At 36.7% G+C, this 20,407-nt stretch overlaps 2 protein-coding genes across 2 annotated transcripts in view; one reads left to right on the forward strand and one right to left on the reverse strand.

Moving 5' to 3' along the window:
- Nucleotides 1-107: 107 nt before the first annotated feature.
- Nucleotides 108-7,199, reverse strand: LOC126824105 (ribosomal RNA small subunit methyltransferase NEP1). Its single transcript, XM_050553302.2, has 6 exons — nt 7,041-7,199; nt 5,243-5,344; nt 3,513-3,654; nt 2,155-2,213; nt 1,428-1,577; nt 108-242 (listed from the first exon to the last, which is right to left on the reverse strand). The coding sequence occupies exons 1-6, from the start codon at nt 7,164-7,166 to the stop codon at nt 129-131; spliced, it is 693 nt and encodes a 230-aa protein (XP_050409259.1). The 5' UTR covers nt 7,167-7,199; the 3' UTR covers nt 108-128.
- Nucleotides 7,200-7,698: 499 nt separating this feature from the next.
- The window catches only part of LOC126824019 (uncharacterized), a 35,472-nt gene continuing 22,763 nt past the window's right edge, over nt 7,699-20,407 (forward strand). The window contains exons 1-12 of the mRNA XM_050553119.2: nt 7,699-7,912; nt 8,773-8,922; nt 10,989-11,191; nt 11,828-11,874; nt 13,065-13,243; nt 14,150-14,266; nt 14,908-14,983; nt 15,752-15,840; nt 16,186-16,245; nt 17,288-17,388; nt 18,470-18,609; nt 19,948-20,140. Coding sequence (XP_050409076.2) covers nt 7,862-7,912; nt 8,773-8,922; nt 10,989-11,191; nt 11,828-11,874; nt 13,065-13,243; nt 14,150-14,266; nt 14,908-14,983; nt 15,752-15,840; nt 16,186-16,245; nt 17,288-17,388; nt 18,470-18,609; nt 19,948-20,140 — 1,406 coding nt within the window. The 5' untranslated portion in view covers nt 7,699-7,861. The remainder of the gene's footprint in view (nt 7,913-8,772; nt 8,923-10,988; nt 11,192-11,827; nt 11,875-13,064; nt 13,244-14,149; nt 14,267-14,907; nt 14,984-15,751; nt 15,841-16,185; nt 16,246-17,287; nt 17,389-18,469; nt 18,610-19,947; nt 20,141-20,407) is intronic.

Below are 20,407 nucleotides of genomic sequence, written 5' to 3' on the forward strand. Positions count from 1 at the left end.
ATCCTCGTTCTGGTTGATGTCGAAAGTATAAAAAACAAAATGAAATATAGATCTGTATTTTTATGAGATTGAAAAATAATTAGAATAAAAATCCAAGATAAAGTGTATACAAAATATATAATTTTATTTCAAATTACACCCCATTCCTCTTCAAACGCTGAACAGAATTTAGCACACGTTAGCGCTGCGGATAACGGATAGTTGCTAACGGATACTGATTTCTCTACATAATCTATATCAACCTGAAATATATAAATATGAATATATAAACGGCAGGAAAGGAATTAACGTTTAACATCCTATGACAAAGGGGGGAAACCACAGTGACTCAGTGAGTAAGACATTGGCTCGCTAACCTGGAGGTGCCTTGTTCAATCCCAATGTTGGCCGAGAAAGTTCATCTAAGTTTTACGGCCTCTTATCAAAGGTGCAGGGACAATGTATAGTTGTTCAGATGGCACAAAAAACTGAGGTCTTGTGTACACATTGATGTGCACGTAAAAGATCCCATGGCTGTTGCAATTTGATATAAAAGTAGGCTATAGTGCTGCTGTCTGGGCAAAACTTCCCCCATAGCACACTGAATGGCTAATGTCCTTCTTCATTAGCTTATTTGGAACAGAACAGTAGCATGGTAAACTCCATTTCATTTCGTACACCATGCAGTGTGCTTTGAGGGAAATATTACACCGAACCTCCTGGTGAGTGAGTTAACCATATACTCACCACGCCACCTGGGTTCCCAAACATAGACATTAGGAAATCAAATTGGGTTTAACGTCTGGCTTTTCAACTGGGCTAATGAAGACAGACATATGTAATGCAGTGTGCTAAGAGGGAAATTTTGTCCAGGCAGTGGTGCTATGGCCTATGTTTATTTCGATTTATAACTCTCAAGGGATCTTTAACATACTGCGAATGGTATTGGCATATATGGGACCTAGATTTTTTTTTGTTGTAAATCCAAACAACTGGATACTGTCGACATTGATATTGAACCAGAACCTCCTAGTTAGTGTGCCAGTGCTCAATGAGGCATGTCCCTTGATGACATGAAGGCATGTCCATTGATTACACAAAGGTATTCTCTTGATTACACAAAGGTATGTCCCTTGCTTACACAAAGGTATTCCCTTGATAAAAGAAGGTATGTCTTGATATACACGGAGGTGTGTCCCTTGATTACACAATGGTATGTCCCTTGATTACACAAAGGTATGTCCCTCAATTTACACGTAGGTATGTCCCTTGATTATGCAAAGGTGTGTCCCTTGATTACAAGAAGGTATTCCCTTGATTACACAAAGGTATGTCCCTTGATTACATGAAGGTATGTCCCTTGATTACACAAAGGCATGTAATTATAAGGATCTTATCTATTTACAACAAAAGTTTTCTGAAACCAAAATAAAGTAGGCCCTACTCACTTTGCCGTGTGCCATGGCTCCTATGACTACAACCATTGGACTATCTTTAGGTACTAAGGTTCTAGGATTGACCACTTCCTCGGCTTGAAATGATGTACCTAGTTTCGTACAACCCACAGGAAGGTGATCTGTCACAGGATTTTTTATAACCTGAAATTAGGAAATTGTTTCAATGACATTAAAGAGTCAGAGCATTAATAGAAAGAAAGAGAGAGAGAGAGAGAGGAATGTAGTTTAAAGTCCACTAAATACAAACTAGGTCATATGGTTCAATATATTTCAATAATTTGTTTGCACGTAGGGGGTCTTTATCAGTGGGAGGAAGAGCTAAATCTGCCTATTACAGGTCTTTCTTTAGGCCTGTAATGTTATCTAAATTATTAATTAGACATTAATTAACCTATCCAGACCATAATCAACTCTAGATGGCATCGCTAGCCTGCGATCTTTAGTGGATTATGATCCGATTTACTGCATAACTTTCCTTCACGATTTAACGATGAAATGGATAATCGAGACTATACAGTTTATCGTACTGACTTTAGTAATGATTATCGAAGACAGGCGGAAATTTCAATAGCTTAATTCTCGGTTCATAGTGGATTAATTTGAATGAAATTTTCAGAAAATTGCCTTCACATTATCTAGTTTTTAACTATTATAGTGAGAATTGCCAACTCGTTATCGAATCTCCCATAATGTATCTTTAAGTAATAAAACGTCCTACCTTTAATAATTTTTGTGGACCATCTGAAGCATGTATACTTAATTTGTGGAGTAACTGAACTGAAAAAGAAGAAATATCGCACATTTATATCTGTCCAGTTCTTTAAATTAATTTCATGGATGTCGACATCTTGTTTTATGACTAGTTGCCTCCCTTAGACTTTGTTTATGATAATGTAAAAGACCAGATAATCTAGCCAATGACCTATTTTTCTCAAATGTTGACAACGCATCCAGACTAATATTTGTAGAATATTTTTCTGGATGATAGAGACTACGATGCTACATATCCGAAATCATCATGTCAATTTCAATAGATATTTGTATAACACATGACACAATTATACATTATACAAGTTACTAAATGCTGCTTAAACATACATTATGCAAGAGCTAAATCTGCCTATTGCAGATCTTTCTTTAGGTCTGAAATGTTATCTATTATACAAGTTACTTATAAGTTTAAGCGTGTCCTGTTTTATTCTATTCCCTTACTAAATGCTGCTGAAACATAAATCTGCCTATTTCAGGTCTTTCTTTAGGACTGATATGTTTTATAAACTATTAATTAGACATTAATTAACATCAAAAGACCTTAATCAACTCTTGATGCCATCTTGTGTGTCGGATTTTCATTGGATTTGAATCTGATCTGCTGCTCAACGCTCAATGATGATTAAATTCATAAATAGATAATTGAGACTATGTTTTTTTTTATCTTACTAACTTTAGTAATGATGATCGAGGCTAGGCCTAAAATTCAATCGCTAATATCTCCATTCAGAGTGGAGTAATTTGACTAAAAATGTTTCAGCATATTCTATTTACGTTATCTATTTTTTTAACTATTATAGAAAGAACTGTCAGCATATTATCTAATCTCCCAAAATGCCCCTTTAAAAGTTTTACGTATGTCATGTGTAATTTTCTACTCCGTTACTAACTGTTGTGTAAACAATTTAGACATTTGTTGGATGTGTTGTTACACATGTATATCCATGATGACTTACCCATTCTGATTAAAATACAGATCTTTATTTCGTTTCGTTTTTTTATACTTTCGATAGCCTACACTACATGAAGATCTGAACGAATGTAGCGATATTTCGCGTCAGAGGTCATACGAGTGAATTTTGACCCTATGACGTCAGATTTAACAATCAGAATTGATGTTACTAGTGGATTACCCACAGTTGCGTGCAAAACACGCCTAAAGCTCGCCGTAACAGACTGTTTCATTGGCTAATTCCTCACACCATTCAGAACAGGTCAATGATAACAACTCTTCCAGATCCTAGTATAGTAAGGACAAGTAAACGAAACGAAATAGGATCTGTGTTTAATCAGATTGTGACTTACCCATAAGACCACAGAATCGTTCAAATGTTCTGGGTATTCTAGTTTGTGGATTGATCTCTATTAAGACATTATTTTCTGTGTGAATATAAACTTGTAATAAACCAGCTCTATTTAACGGACTATCCATTAACATTAATAGACACTGAAACAACAAAATAAACACGAGTTACATTCAGTTGTGTCCAGAGGCGTAGCCGTGACATATATATTGGGGGGGTCCGCAACCCTAAACCCTAACCCCAACCCATTTTTTAAAACTCCTAAAAAATATAAACAAACACCATGTGGCCATGCTGTCTACCAAGACACCACGTGCAAAAGCATTATGGTTACGTTGCTGGCGGTTATATTTTTGGGTACCTACATGCGATTCACTCTGATAAGTGGCAGAAAAAAATTAACAAAATATTACTGATATGCAAACTAGACACAATTTTACGGAACACAGGTACTTTTCACTTCACACATGTTTCCAGGATGATTATCTCTGTGTTTTATTTTAGCAGTATAAACCATATTGGGATATGTACAGGTTTTATATAGATAGAATCTTACCAAACCTAATAATTGTTGTAAATAAATAGGAGTTTGGGCCTACTATGTAAATTTTTTGGGGGGTCCAAGTATATTCAGACCCCCCCATGTGTGACGCCCATGGTTGTGTCACATTATGTGACTCACATACAAGGATATGAAACGAAATGGGGGTTTAATGTCCTACTATTCTGCTCCATCCAGGCATACGCTGTGCAGTGTGCTATGTGGTTAACTAACTGTTCTGCTCTGACTGGGCTAATGAAGACAGGTATATGCCATACAGTGTGCTATGAGGGAAATTTTGCCTTGACAGCGGCGCTATGGCCTACTCTTATATCAAATTCCAACTGTGTGTACAAGGGACCTTGGTTTTCCATCCCATTCGAACGACTATGTTGTCCCTTGCCAGGCCCTTGGTTCTGCACCAGACATGGAGGAAGCATGCCCGAAAATCCTGATGAACTTTCTCGGCCTATGTAGCGATTGAACATGGGACCTCCAGGTTAGCAAGCCGACGTCCTACTCACTGAGCCACCGTGGCCCCCTAAGGAGCAATAGTTTTGGGCTATCCAGGGATATATACGTACTGGTATCTAAGGAATTGGGTTTGTCAGTATTTACCAAATGTAGTTAAATCAATAATTTAACATTTAATCAAGAAAACAAAATATCAATGGCAGATAATCTCTTGGTTTGGATTCAATCAGATTCAAATGAGATCCATGAGAATATTTTACCCATCCCTTACAGGAGTCGATGACTCGCTTAAGATGTTCAATGTTGCGAAATGTTAAATTCATCGAGGGATAAAGAAGTAAGAGAGAGAATCTAGGTCATTTCAGGACTAACATATAGTTTAATTTTTTATTTCAATAATTCGCTTGCTCGTAGGGGTCTTTGGCAGTGGGAGAAACCGGAGGACCCAGAGAAAACCCACGAGGTTGGACAGGCAGCCCTACTCCTTGTCACGTACAACCGGGGATTCGAAACCATGCCAGTTGACTCAATGACAGGCCTTATGGTACAGCACGCACATGCTAACCATTCGGCCATCCAACCCCCCTGATAAAGACGAGGAGAGTATCATCGTCGAAACATTGCATGTTAATAAACCAGTGATTATTACTCCATAAATCGCTCAAATGTAAGAGCAGGAGGACCACACCACACACAAAACAAGTTATAATAGTTACCTGATGAGTAATATCTGGTCTGCATTGTGAAATATCTTTTTTAAATTTTTTAGATAAATGTTTATGTCGATCACAATTTAATAATTCATAAGATTTTCCGGTCTGAAATAGGAAATTTGATAACTACATGTATTAGGTTTTAAGTCATGTGCTTGCTGGGATTTAACACAATGTCTGCCTTTTGTTGGCAAATCATTATACTTATTAATAAAGAAAATGCGATAGCAAGGAAATGAAATGAATGAAATGAGGTTTAACGTCCTACTGTTCTGCTCCGACTGGGCTAATGAAGACTGACATACGCCATACAGCATGCTATGAGGGAAATATTGCCCGGGCAGCGGCACTATACTGGCCTACTCTCAAATCAAATTCCAACTGCCAAGGGATCTTTTACGTGCATGCCAATGTATACATGGTACCTTGGTTTTTCATTCTATCCGAACGACTATACAGCTGTCTTTGTCAGGTCCTCCTTCCTGCATCACTGACAAGTGGAAACCACGTCGGAAAATCCAGACGAACTTTCTCTGCCAATGCAGGAATCAAACACGCGATCTCCAGGCTAGCGAGCCAGCGTTATACCCACTTAGGCAATAGCAAGGTGAAATGAAATAAAGGGGCTCAATGGTAGCTAACAATAACCTATCAGCTGCACTGAAGGTTTTAGCAATGGCCGACAAAATGAAATGAAATGAAATGGGGGTTTAACGTCCAACTGTTCTGCTCCTATGCTGGGCTAATGAAGATGGGCATACGCCATACAGTGTGCTATGAGGGAAATTTTGCCCGAGCAGCGGCACTATCGCCTACTCTTATATCGAATTCCAACTGCCAAGGGATCTTTTACGCGCATTCCAATGTATACACGGGACCTCGGTTTTTTGTCTCATCCGAATGACTAGACAGCTGTCCTTGTCAGGCCCTCCGTCCTGCATCACTGACAATCTGGATGAACTTTCTGGGCCAATGCAGGGATTGTAGCAATGGCCGACAGTAAATATAAGCAATGTAGAAAAATGAATCAGACGTAGCAGGATCTTTCAACTAAATTAGCTTCGGGTGTAAGACGGTGAATTGTGGGTAAATCCTTGTGCAATATATGAATGCATAACCGCCTGGACAAAGACAAGTTGGACCAGTTGACCACTCGGACCAAGACAGAAGACCACTGGGACTAATAATAATTTCAAGTGATTCCAGAGTCGCAACTTTCATGCAATTGTTTTGTTTCATGTAACAGACATAGCTTACAATTACACATTTAATCTGCTAAAACAGTCTTAAATATCAGAAAGCCAATCAATACTGAATACAAGGCTACTGAATACCTGACAACTCATCCCAAACACAACTTATCCCAAGACAACTCATCCCAAAAAAGAAGACAACTCATCCCAAGAAAGAAGACAACTCATCCCAAGTTAGAATACCGAGGCTACTTTATTATAAAAACATCGGAGAACTAATCTCAATCATGTGGTCTTATAAGTTAAAAATAACAATTATGTAGTCTTTGATTTTAATTATGAAGCGAATTAGTAAAAGTAAAGCTTAATATTAGTCTGAGTTGTCTTCTAGTTCTATCTCGGTCCAAGTGGTCTATCAACTGTCTTGGTTCGAGTGGTCTTTGGTCCGAGTTGTCTGATTATCCAGTATCTGCACGTGGGCAAAACCACGTGCTGTATTTAGCTACAGAGTACATGTAAACAAATAACCATTTTCAATATTTCGTTATTTTGTGGGCGTAAAAATATATACTTTTTAAGCCCTCAAATTACATCAAAATTTAAATAACCTTGACTGTTTCTAATGAGGCTTTTTCGAGAACAACAATTAATCGTTTTTCTGTGCTTGATTTAGATACAGATTTGATAATTTTCGGTTTTCTTCCAAATTCACGTTCTTCACTGGGCGCGGCCATCTTGCTTATTTACAAGCAACCGGAAGTAACACTTCACGAGACCTGTCCACGAATTATTGTACTAACGCTATTAATAATAATTAAGTTGCATTCTAAGCATGATTAGACTATAAAAATCATTCCGTTCGATCAATAATCAATATAAATTGATAGAAAGCTGTTACTACGTCGCCATCTTTTGTTTACGTTTGCGACGCACGTGTTTGAAACCACGTGACATTGTTTTGGTTGGATGTGACATGTCATGACAGAGAATATGTTTTGACAAGGCTGACAGACGTTTTACAGTTAATGAAAAAAACCCAAACAAACATGTTTTTTATTTTCGCAACATTTACGATCTGATGACAAAAAGTTTGATAACTTTCAGTTGTTTTAGTTAACTTTATAGTTTATCAACTGGCAAATTACAAAATAATATTTTTGGAAATTATTCATGCAACTTTTATTATCGGTACTTATCTGATTACTAATCTTCAACAGATTACTAATCTTCAACAGATAACATATACAAAAAAACAAGAGGATAAATTTGATGACTCAATTTCATCAAAAATTGTTAAAATTGTAGTTAATCCACTGGTAGGGGGAAGGTTATTTGGTGCAAAATGAAGATAATACCGTAACATCGGACCCACTTTGGCTAGGTGGTTACAAATTTTATTTATTGGTAGCCAAAAGTTTCATCAGCGAGGATGTCAACCAATAAAAATAAAGCAGCTGATAATAAAGCAAAGTCAAACAAAGTAGGTTCATGAAATATATTTTTTGAGCATGATAATTAATGTTATTGATTAAAACAAGTTTAGTTTCTATAAGCTTGTGATGCATTTAATATGAATTGAAAGCTATAACTCTCATTTAGTTGCAGTGGTGGACAGATTCAGCATTTTTGCATCCTGATCTCCCGCTTGTTAGTGGCGCAGGATGGAGGGCCCGGCAAGGAAACAGTGGCTATTCGTTGGATTGGCCTAAAAGAAATCTTTGACAGCCAGCTAGAGTTGCATGGAGAGGTGGTTGATCGAAACTGAGCTGTCTACTTTCTTCATAGCACACTATATGACATCTTCATTAGCCAAAGGTGTGCAGAAAAATAGAAAGTTAAATCCCTTTGTATTTTGATAGATAAAAATAAGAGAGAGAGAGAGAGAGAGAGAGAGAGAGAGAAGGTGGAAATTAACCGATCTGTCTGTTTCCCTCATAAGACACTACATGACATATATATGCTATACCCGTCTTCATTAGCCGAAGGGGTGCAGAAAAATAGGGGATTGAATCCCATTGCATTTCTATACAGAAAACTAAATACATTTAATGCGATACATTGGGGCAGCATGTGGTCAGTCTAATGCTAACGCTTTAGATCATTAGGTCTGTCATTGAGTCAAGTAGTGTAGTTTTGATCCCAAGCTACATGTAGTATGTGACAAGGAGTAGGGTCGCCTGCACACCTTTCCCCTGGGGCCCTATGCTCAAGCAAGTTATTGAAATAAAATTGTACCATAAACCTCTCCCTCTCCCCCCTCTCTCTCTCTCTCTCTCTCAATAGAAACATTGAAAGGATAATACCCAAAGATATTTTATCATATTTCATTTACTCAAACAGCAAAAAGCTCAATACAAACCTAGCAGTAATGGTAGGAAACCTCAATCCCCTGCTGGTCAGCCTCCTCCCGTGGTACGAAGACAGTCCCGAGGTGGATCAGCTGCTCCAAGTCTAGCAACCATATCAGAACCAGAATCAGTACAGTCAGATGTAAGTCAGCAATTCATTTATTCTTAAAGCCATTGATTGTCATTTAAGGATGTCCTAAGACCATGAAAATTTAGATATAAACCCTAAAGATTTTTTAAAAGTCTTTCTTGTTAATATTGTCTCAGTTAGCATGTGCTAACCATTCGGCCATTCACCACCCCCACCCACACACACAATATTGTAAAATTTGAATCTCTAAAGGGAATATCAATTCAAAAGTGCTTTAATTTTGTTAAAGTTATAATTTCAATTTCATATTTTTAAGTTATATTTTTAAAATGTATTAAAATAAAGCCCTTAAATAGATGGTATCTATAAACAGTCCTACCTTGTTAAAGAATAATCCTATTAATCCTATAATTCACTATTGCCAGTTGAGAAATTGGCAAAAATATCATTTTCAACTTCAAATTCAAATGTTGTTTGAAGATAGCTATTCCATGGTGGGGAATAGGAAAACAAGGGAGGTAATTGGGAGGTAATTGTGTTATTATTTCCGGTGTGAAGATTTTTAAGTGTGAGAAAGATAACCTATGATCGTATAATAGTGAGTTGACAACCTATTGAGCAAAAGACATAGAAATAATTATGTTTTGACTTTCTTAGAAAATATGAAATTGTAACTTTAAGGTATTTACAAAGATGTGATGAATTGAAAATTTGTCAACACTCAGCATCCTCTGCAAACAATATTACCAGGATTTCAACTTAACAAGCTGGCACCTACAATATATGCTATATCTTTTGACAGGCCTCTCTGTAATCTGATGGGGGGTTGGATGGCTGAATGGTTAGCGTGCGCGCGCTGTATCATAAAGTCTGTCATTTAGTCGACTGGCGTGGTTTCGAATCCCTGGTTGTACGTGACAAGGAGTAGGGTCGCCTGTCCAACCTCGTGGGTTTTCTCCGGGTCCTCCGGTTTCCTCCCACTGCTAAAGACCCCTATGCGCAAGCGAATTATTGAAATAAAATTAAAACCATATGTTAGTCCCGGAATGACCTAGTTTGTGTCGAGTGGACGTTAAACCCCATTTCTCTCTCTCTCTCTCTGTAATCTGATTGTTCTATTTTTATTAAATGTTAATACTCAATTTGAGTACATTTAAAGGAGCCAAATCGCTAATATTTGGGGCCTAGAAATTGACACAAATGGGTCGCAACGCATATAATAATGTAATATGAATGTATATAAACTGATTTACATTCAATCGTTTCTGTTTTTACTGCAATTTCTAATCAGTTATGTTCCGCGAAATACGCCAGAAGTCTCAATCCAATGGCAATCTCTAGTGTCTGGTTATTCCACTCTATTCCGATAGTATTTATTGAGCATGCTCTCCAGATAAGAATATGACGTCACCGTTCGACATGACTTGTGGAATATATCTAGCCTCTTTCTACGAGTCCCTTGTTAAAAATGGCCCTGAAATGCACCATGGTACACGATTCATGTACCAAAGGTAAAATGTTTATTTTGTCTTAATTATTGGATGTCAGAAGCCCATCTTTTCCCCGTAAGATCACAACATCAATGTTGATTTAAATTGACAAATAATTCGTGTTTTTAATGTCGAAGATTTTGGATGATATTGAGTTAGAGACTTAGCTACTTTAAGTAGTGAATAAATTATGAAAAATATGATATTTTCCACAAAATGAAAACAGTGCACAGAGCCTTTAATCCAAATTTATCAAAATAACAAATGAAATGAAATGAAATGAAATGGGGTTTAACGTCCTACTTTTCTGCTCCTAACCTGGGCTAATGAAGACGGGCATACGCCACACAGTGTGCTATGAGGGAAATTTTGCCCGGACAGCGGCACTACGGCCTACTCTTATATCGAATTCCAACTGCCAAGGGATCTTTTACGTGCACGCCAATGTGTACACGGGACGTCGGTTTTTCGTCCCATCCGAACGACTAGACAGCTTTCCTTGTCAGCCCCTCCGTCAAAATAACAAACTATTAATGGTCTAAATATATTTCGTAGAGAACGACAAATGGCCTGATGTGTAAATAGCTTGATCTTATTCAGTTTTATTGATTGTCTTCTTATTTTCAGGCATCAGAAATCTTAGCAAGAGCGAAATATGACGTACCATCTGGTCCAAACGCTCGACTAAACAACCAAATACGGGAATATTTAGAAAAGACCGGATTAGATGCTAATTTTAGATTGGTGTTGGACAGATTATTGAACAGAACGGATCTACCGTATAATCCATACGCTGGTTTTGTTGTTAGGATGAGAAAATTTTCAGAGAGGTAAATTATAGGTAGAATGGTGTTTTAACGCCTTGTCAACTTAATGTGTTGGTTATTTTGAGACTAACACATGCATAGAGAGAAATGGGGTTTAACTTCCACTTGACACAAACTAGGTCGTTCCGGAATTAACATTGAGTGTAGGAGTCTTTGAGCAGTAGGAGGAAACCAGAGGACCAGGAGAAAACCCATGAGTTTAGACAGGCGCCCCTCTGTTTTGTCCCATACAAGAGTTGGATCGAAACCATGATCACTTGACTCAACGACAGACCATATGATCCAAAACCATCCAAACTCCTTGGTGTACATGGCAAGAATTTTACCCAAATAGTTCTGTTTCTGCCTGCTCATCATGAAATTCTAACCGCCAAGGTTCTTTTACGTGTACGCCATTGAGGTATTTTTTATTTCAATGATTACATTTACAATTCAACTGGGAGAATTTGGCCTGGACAGCTGCATTTCTACCTTCTTTTCTTTGATTTCCAACTGCCAAGAATTCTTTTATTTGCATTCTAGAGTAGTGTGTATACTGGAGGACTGCGTAATATGTTTAATGGTGCTTTAACAATTATCTCCCTTGACACACTAAAGGGAGATAATTTGTAAATTGTGGTGATTTTTTTTTTATTGTAGATTTTATTTGGAGTCAGATACAATAGAGAGGATAGAAATGGCTCTTGGTAAGATTATTTTAAAAATCAATTATTTAGAATTGAAATAAAATTATTTGTTGATTAGTACCCAAATTATTGTCATAATATTAAAGTTTTGGATGCAATCTTTTAATCATGCTACAGAGAGAGGTTAGGTTTCACAGACTTTTTATGATGCATATGTTATGCTAGCTTCCCACTATCACGATTCGCGCTACGATGGATATAGTGATTTTAATCGTGGAGTAGTCGTGGTGATCCTATCAGGTCTTATCAAATATTGAGGTCATTCGTAGAAATCCTGTTGATCATATCGAAACGAATCCGAGCATATCTGCACATACCAGATCGTGGACTCGAAGGGGGCAATCCTATCGTAACGCATCGCATGACAGTTGGAACCTAGCATTAGTTAGGTTTGATTGTAAGGATTCCATTGTCTTATGTTTTCATATAAGAGCATTGTATTATATGTTAGGTATAGACTTAAGACCACAGGCCATAGAATTTATAGACGTCATTTGTATTTCTAGAACAATATCTAGTTTTTCATGGCTTAATTTTTGCCATGAAAAGTTTTATTCAAATTGATCATGCAAGAGGTAAATCTGCCTATAGCAGGTCTTTCTTTAGGCCTGAAATGTTATATAGACTTTTAATTAGTTAAAGTAGCTAAGTCTCTAACTCAATATCATCCAAAATCTCCGACATTGAAAACATGAATTATTTGTCAATTTAAAACAAAATTGATGTTGTGATCTTACCGGGAAAAGATGGGCTTCTGATATTCAAGGCACTCGAAGAACGAGGCTAGACATTCAAAAAGTCATGTCAAACGGTGACGGCATATTCATATCGGGAGAGTATGCGCAATAAATACAATGTAGACTAGAATAACCAGACGCTAGAAATTTTCATTCGATTGAGACTTCTGACATATTTCGCCGAACGTAACTGATTTTAAATTAGAGTAAAAATGGAAACGATTGAATGTAAATCAGTTTATATATATTCCTATTACTTATTCTATGCGTTACGACCTATTTGTGTCAATTTCTAGGTCCAAAATATTAGCGATTTAGCTCCTTTAAGTATTGTCTAACTAGTTAATAAATTTCTAGATAATAATTTAAATAACATTTGAAGCCATAAGAAAGACCTGCAATAGGAGGATTTAGCTCTTGCATAATGTATGTTTAATATATTTATATTGACAGGTCGTATGTTGCAAGAAACCAATATATTAAATCTTTATACACTGAGAGAGAATCCATGTGTGTGGGGATTATCCAGTATTTTACCTACAGTAAATCCAACAACATTATTACATTATAAATGGCTGGTTGATAACATCACACCTAAAACAGAAGAAATACTTGATGATGAAGACTACACAGTAAATTCATAATAACTTTTCTTGATATTGCTTTTGGGGGGTTGGATGGCCAAATGGTTGTTGCATGGTTTTGATTCCTGGGTTGTACATGACAAGGAGTAGGGTCGCCTGTCCAACCTCGTGTGTTTTCTCTGAGTCCTCTGATTTCCCTATGCGCAGGCGAATTATCAAAATAAAATTGAACCATATTTTAGTCCCGAAATGACATAGTTTGTGTCAAGTGGATGTTAACACCCCTCTCTCTGTCTCTCACTCTCTCTCTCTCTCTCTCTCATTATGGAAACCTGTTGTTAACTTCTCATTCCCTCATCCAACCCAAATTAATTCTTCTATCTAATATAATGATTATGTTTTATTTAGGTTCAAGCTATGGTAGCTTTAGTTGGAACAACAATATTTCTAGTGTAACAATTATGTTTTATTTAGGTTCAAGCTATGGTAGCTCTAGTTGGAACAACTATATTTCTAGTGTAACAATTATGTTTTATTTAGGTTCAAGCTATTGTAGCTCTAGTTGTAACAATTATGTTTTATTTAGGTTCAAGCTATGGTAGCTCTAGTTGTAACAATTATGTTTTATTTAGGTTCAAGCTATGGTAGCTCTAGTTGTAACGATTAAGTTTTATTTAGGTTCAAGCTATGGTAGCTCTAGTTGTAACAATTATGTTTTAATTAGGTTCAAGCTATGGTAGCTCTAGTTGTAACGATTATGTTTTATTTAGGTTCAAGCTATGGTAGCTCTAGTTGTAACGATTATGTTTTATTTAGGTTCAAGCTATGGTAGCTCTAGTTGTAACGATTATGTTTTATTTAGGTTCAAGCTATGGTAGCTCTAGTTGTAACGATTATGTTTTATTTAGGTTCAAGCTATGGTAGCTCTAGTTGTAACGATTATGTTTTATTTAGGTTCAAGCTATGGTAGCTCTAGTTGGAACAACGATATTTCTAGGATCCTTCTATTCCCAGTCTCATCTGATACAACTTAGAATAACGTATATCATATCTGGTCCTTCAGTTCAACAGGTATATATGTCTTACTTATAGTCAGGATTAACTCGTAGACTTTAGATCATAAGGTCTGTCATTGAGTCAAGTGACATTGTTACGATCGCAAGGAGTAGGGTATTCAACAGGTTCTCCCCTACACACAAGCAAATTATTGAACTTTGTATCATCTGTTAGTTCAGAATTGACCCTGTCCGTGTCATTGTTTAAAGGGCCAATTTCGATTATATTTTGAAGAATAAAACTGCGTAATTTTGTGTTAAAGGCCCCTAAAAACCTCTACCTTAGAGCCGAGCAACTAACTCAGTATACGTGCTACGTTTTCAAACAAGTTAAACCCACCGGTGTCCCAAGACTTTTATTTTATGAAAATAACGTGTAGGTGAAATTTACCTTTCGTTATCAAGTACAGCACTGTATAGACCTCCAAAGGAACAGTAATCGATTATTGGGTAACCCAACGAAAAAATTGACCCTAAATTTTAAAAGGGTTACAAGTCAATATTTTGAGCTGAAATTTTGAGACAAGATAAATACACCATTCCTCTATATTTTGGCGCTTAAATTTCATACGTAAATGGACTTTTATTTTTGAGACACTGTTCAAATCAGGATGGTGTCTTTAATAATGTTAGTAAATGTTTGTCTTGTATTAACAGGGAGTGCCTTTGTTTATTAATAATATAATGAAAGACATTGATTCTATGTACAGAGATCCAAACCACAGAATACTAGGTGGGTATTGGAGGAATTTTTATTATATTACTTCTAATTCCTTCTATCAATAATTTTTGCCCTAAAAGATACCAAGGTATTAGGGCCTGACAAGGACAGCTGTCTAGTCATTCGGATTGGTGTGCACATAAAAGATCCCATGACAGTTGGAATTCGATATAAGAATAGGCCGTATTCCCTAATGGCATACTTTCTGGCATGTGTCCGTCTTCATTAGCCCAGTCAGAGCAGAACAGTAGGACGTTAAACCTTATTTCATTTCATTTATACCATTTAGCGACGGTCTTGAAATTCAATGTATGAATATCATTGATGTTTTTAGACTAATACCCATGTTCAATCTGGTTAAAACACAGATCATTATTTTGTTTCGTTTTTATAGTTCAAAATTTCGTTTTACTTGTCTTTACTACACTTGGATCTGGAAGACTTGTTATTTAACTCATGTTCTGAATGGTGTCAGGGATAAGCCAATGAAACGGTCTGTTACGGCGAGCTTTAGGCGTGTTTTGCACGGAACTGTGGGTAATCCACTAGTAACATCAATGCTGATTGGTTAATCAAATGTCTGACATCATAGGGTCATAAGTCGGTCTTTTGACCCCTGACGTGACCTATCGCTATAACTTTTCAGATCTTCATGGAGTGTACGCCATCTAAAGTATAAAAATCCGAAACGAAATATAGATCTGTATTTGAATCAGATTGTTCCCATAAATTGATCAAATTTCAGCATTTAAATATTTTTGAATTAAATATTTTTGTCAGGTGTAAATGTACCTGTACGTATTGGAGAAGGAACCAGAGAAGACTGGAGTCAGGCGTTCTGGGATCCTGCAGGTATTCAAGAAGACAAGGTATAAGATTCTGTTCTTTAGGAACGTAAAATTTTACTTCTTGCTTGTCTTTTTGGGTAAAAAAAATAATTTTAAAACTTGGGGTGGGGGTGGGGGGGCGAATAGTTATGGTGTGCACGTTTGATCACAAGGTTTCACTTCCCCGCTTGTACGTGACAGGGAGTGGGGTCTCCTGTCCAATAGGTTTTCTCCCCGTCCTTCAGTTTCCTCCCACTGCTAGAGACCCGAACGTACAAGGGAATTATTGATATAAAACTGAACCATATGTTAGTCCTGTAATGAATGACCTGATTTGTGTCGAGTGGATGTTAAACCCCATTTCTCTCTCTCTCTCTCATATTTCAGGGAACATTTTTACAGTCTGTCAGTGATGCTGTTATTGGCAATAAATATATCTATGTAGAGGTAAGAGTTTATGAACAAATTGTCACTAAATACTGAAAGAACAAAATTAAACATACATTATGTAAGAGCTAAATCTCTCTATTGCAGAACTTTCTTTAGGCCTGAAATGTTATCTAAATTATTAATTAGACATTAATTAACCTATTCAGACCATAATCAACTCTAGATGGCATCGCTAGCCTGCAATCTTTAGTGGATTATGAGCCGATTTACTGCATAACTTTCCTTCACGATTTAACGATTAAATGGATAATCGAGACTATGCTGTTTATCGTACTCACTTTAGTAATGATGATCGAGGCTAGGCGGAAATTTCAATCGCTTAGTTCTCAGTTCATAGTGGATCAATTTGAATGAAATTTTCAGCAAATTGCCTTTACATTATCTAGTTTTTAACTATTATAGTGAGAACAGCCAACTCGTTATCGAATCTCCCATAATGTATCTTTAAGTCCTGTTCTGTTTTCAAGACTGTTACTATGACACTATTGCAAGTTATTAAACATACATTATGCAAGAGCTAAATCTGCCTACTGCAGGTCTTTCTTTAGGCCTCAAATGTTATCTAAATTATTAATTAGACGTTAATTATTAACTCTTGATAATTATTTTCTGAATTTGAATACATTTTGTAATGGATAATCGAGAGTTTGTGTTTCATTGTACTGACTTTAGTAATGATGATGGAGACTAGCCTAAAATTCAAAAGCTAATATCTCGGTTCAGAGTGGAGCAATTTGACTGAAATTTTCAGCAAATTGCCTTTACATTATCTAGTTTTTAACTATTATAGCACGAACTGCCAACTCTTTATCTAATTTCTCATAATGTATCTTTAACTAATATGTTAATGAATTTGAATAAGATAGATTCTCTTGTGAATGTCAGATTATTTTAGATTTGAAATTCAATCAGTGAACTTGTGTAGATTGAAATATATTGAAAATGTCGTCCTGGATTCTGTCAAGGGAGGTAATTCTTTCAAATTTAATTTTATTTTAATTCTTATAACTAATAAAGTAATACTTATTTTGAATTTCAGTGTGTCTTCAGACTAGATCCTAATCAGCTATCATATGTTCGCGGACAAAAACAGTATGCGTTAAATTTTATTGAAGTAATAGACAGCATTCAAGAACAGGGGTAATCGTCATGTTATCTTCATTGTAGCGAGGTTGGATGACTGAATGGGAGAGAGGGAGAAATGGGGTTGAACGTGTCTAGAAAAATGTTGTCTTTTCATACGAATGAAATGAAATGGAGTTTAACTTCCTACTGTTCTGCTCCGAACTGGGCTAATGAAGATGGGCATATGCCATACAGTGTGCTATGAGGGAAATTTTGCCCCGACAGCGGCACTATGGCATACTCTTATATCGAATTCCAACTGCCAAGGGATCTTTTATGTGCACGCCAATGTATACACGGGACCTCAGTGTTCCTTGCTATCTGAAAGACTGTATATTGTCCCTTGACAGGCCTTCTGTCACACACCAGTGACAAGAGTCAAACACGGCTTTTACATAAGAAAATGGGGCCGCCGTCGTTGAGCGGCCATTTGTTTAGGTTTGAATCCAGGTGTGGGCCAAGAAGAATCTTTGCGAATTTTAAAACTTGATCTTCACTTGTTAGGGACCTCACCTTATTTACTCATGGGAAAAGTGTGCATAGTCTTTTGGATGGGACAGCCCCCCCCCCCCCCCCCACGAGGTCCATCTGTGTAAACGTTGATGTGCACATAAAAAAAGCTTTCATTAGCCCGGTTGATGCAGAAAAGTAGGACATTAAACCCCATTGTAACATGGACGGGAAATCTTCCTTTGTTCTTTTCGTTAAATAAGCCGATTGTTTTCCCTCTAGTAGATTGGGTGGTGCTTAACCATGCAATAACTAGACATGTTCAATGTTATTGCACACTTTTGCTAGTTTACGCCAGTTTTAGTAGAAATCCTATACTGAAGTGGAGTAGTTTTCTGTGCAAAAACAACAAGCATGTTGAGCAGGTGTCCATGTTACAAGTCATTTATAGCACGCTTCATTCGTTAATAGGTTTAACGCCTCGGCCTACAGCCTCTGGTTAAACGTGTTAACTCATGAAAGTCGTGCTATAAATATAACTTTCATAGTTTATTGATGTGAATTAAACACAAATAAAGCTTTTGATCAACAAATGAATGAAATTAGCTAACAATAATGATTTATTTTAGTTTTATATATTTTGTAGTTTGTCCAGTTTTTCCGAGTTTCCGATGTCATCTTTACACGAAGGTTTATTTTTAAATCAGGCCCATGCTGAACATTATTTCTCAGTGTTTACACCACAGACAGAAGAAGCTGATATACAGAATATACATATAGGATCAGGTAAATATATCTCACATAGAGTATTTGACGGAGTGTAAGTCGACGTGGAGTATACATCTAATCGTCATATTTTACGGGGTATAAGTTGAATCAGCATATTTTACAGGGTTTAAGTTGAATCGTCATATTTTAAGGGGTATAATTTTCCGACATGGTTTCCCCTTGTCAGTGGTGCAGAACGGGGGGCCTGACAAGGACAGCTGTCTAGTCCTTTGGATGAGACGAAAAACCGAGGTCCCGTGTATACATTGGAATGCACGTAAAAGATCCCTTGGCAGTTGGAATTTGATATAAGAGTAGGCGATAGTGCCGCTGCCCAGGCAAAATTTACCTCATAGCACACTGTATGGCAAATGCCCGTCTTCATTAGCCCAGTATAGGAGCAGAACAGTAGGACGTTAAACCCCATTTCATTTCATTTCATTTAAGGGGTATAAATTAATGTGGAGTATAAGTCGGATTGTCATATTTTACTGTTTTTCCATTCATAGAATATACATATAGGATTAGGTAGATATTATATGGAGTATAAAATGAAACGAAATTAAATTGGGTTTAAAGTCTCACATAACGTATTTTACGGGGTATAAGTTGATATGGAGTATAAAAATGAAATGAAATGAAATGAAAATAAATTGAGTTTAAAGTCTCACATAACATATTTTACAGGGGGAATTAGTTGATATGGAGTATGAAATGAAATAAAAATGAAATGAAATGGGGTTTAATGTCTCACATAACGTATTTTACATAATATACAGGGTATAAGTTTATATGGAGTATAAAAATGAAATGAAATGGGGTTTAATGTCTCACATTATGTATTTTACATAATATACAGGGTATAAGTTTATATGGAGTATAAAAATGAAATGAAATGGGGTTTAATGTCTCACATAATGTATTTTACATAATATACAGGGTATAAGTTTATATGGAGTATAAAAATGAAATGAAATGGGGTTTGATGTCCTACTGTTTTGCTCCAACTGGGCTAATAAAGACTGGCGTACACTGTACAATCTTTTACAGGTACGCCGATGTATACACAGGACCTCGTTTTTTTTGTCCCATCCAAATAACTAATATGGTTTAATTTTATTTCAATAATTCGTTTGCGTTAGCAGGGGTCTTTAGCAGTGGGAGGAAACCCTGCTCCTTGTCTCATACTAACGGGGAATGGAAACCACGCCAGTTAACTCAGTGACAGACCTTATGATTCAATGTGCACGCGCTAACCATTGGTCCATCCATCCCCTCCCCCTGTCATTAGCCCAATCAAAGCATAACAGTAGCATGTTCAACCCTATTTCATTTCATTTCATCAATATTTTTCAGCTCGTGGTGCCACTAGACAGAGTAGTACCAGAAGACAGTCTAGTGCCATGGGAGCTGGTGTCAGTGGTCTACAGAATCACGTCTATGAACAACTAGAACGATACAAACCAAAGAAAATCAGAATAGATGGATTTAAATTAGGAGACGATCCAGGAAGTGGGCCTTTTGCCTGGCAGATTGTCTCCCCTTTAAAGTAAGCGCATAATCTAAAATTTATACGAATGAGCCTTTGTTTGTATACGCCCATATGGAAATGTGGACATATATAGCTGTCACCCCTGTGAACGCTTTAACGCCAAAAGTTATGATCCGATTGTTTTAAAATTGATCTATGTTGTTGACATTAGTAAGATGAAGAGGCCTATTTAGTTTCAATAATTTCCGTTTATTACTTCTAGAGTTATGGCCCTGTATGAAATTTATATGCGTCACTTAAATTAGTAAAAAGAAGAATCCTGTT

This window comes from Patella vulgata, chromosome 6 (genome assembly GCF_932274485.2).
Source record: "Patella vulgata chromosome 6, xgPatVulg1.2, whole genome shotgun sequence".
In the NCBI taxonomy this organism is placed as follows: domain Eukaryota; kingdom Metazoa; phylum Mollusca; class Gastropoda; family Patellidae; genus Patella; species Patella vulgata.

Excerpts from the sequence above, each read along its gene's own strand:
- LOC126824105 (XM_050553302.2), bottom strand. The coding sequence starts at position 7,166 with ATGGCCGCGCCCAGTGAAGAACGTGAATTTGGAAGAAAACCGAAAATT. Across the intron at positions 2,214-3,512 it reads ACGATTCTGTGGTCTTATGG|TTCAGTTACTCCACAAATTA; the intron begins GTAAGTCACAAT and ends CTTCTTTTTCAG. Across the intron at positions 1,578-2,154 it reads GTCCACAAAAATTATTAAAG|GTTATAAAAAATCCTGTGAC; the intron begins GTAGGACGTTTT and ends TCCTAATTTCAG.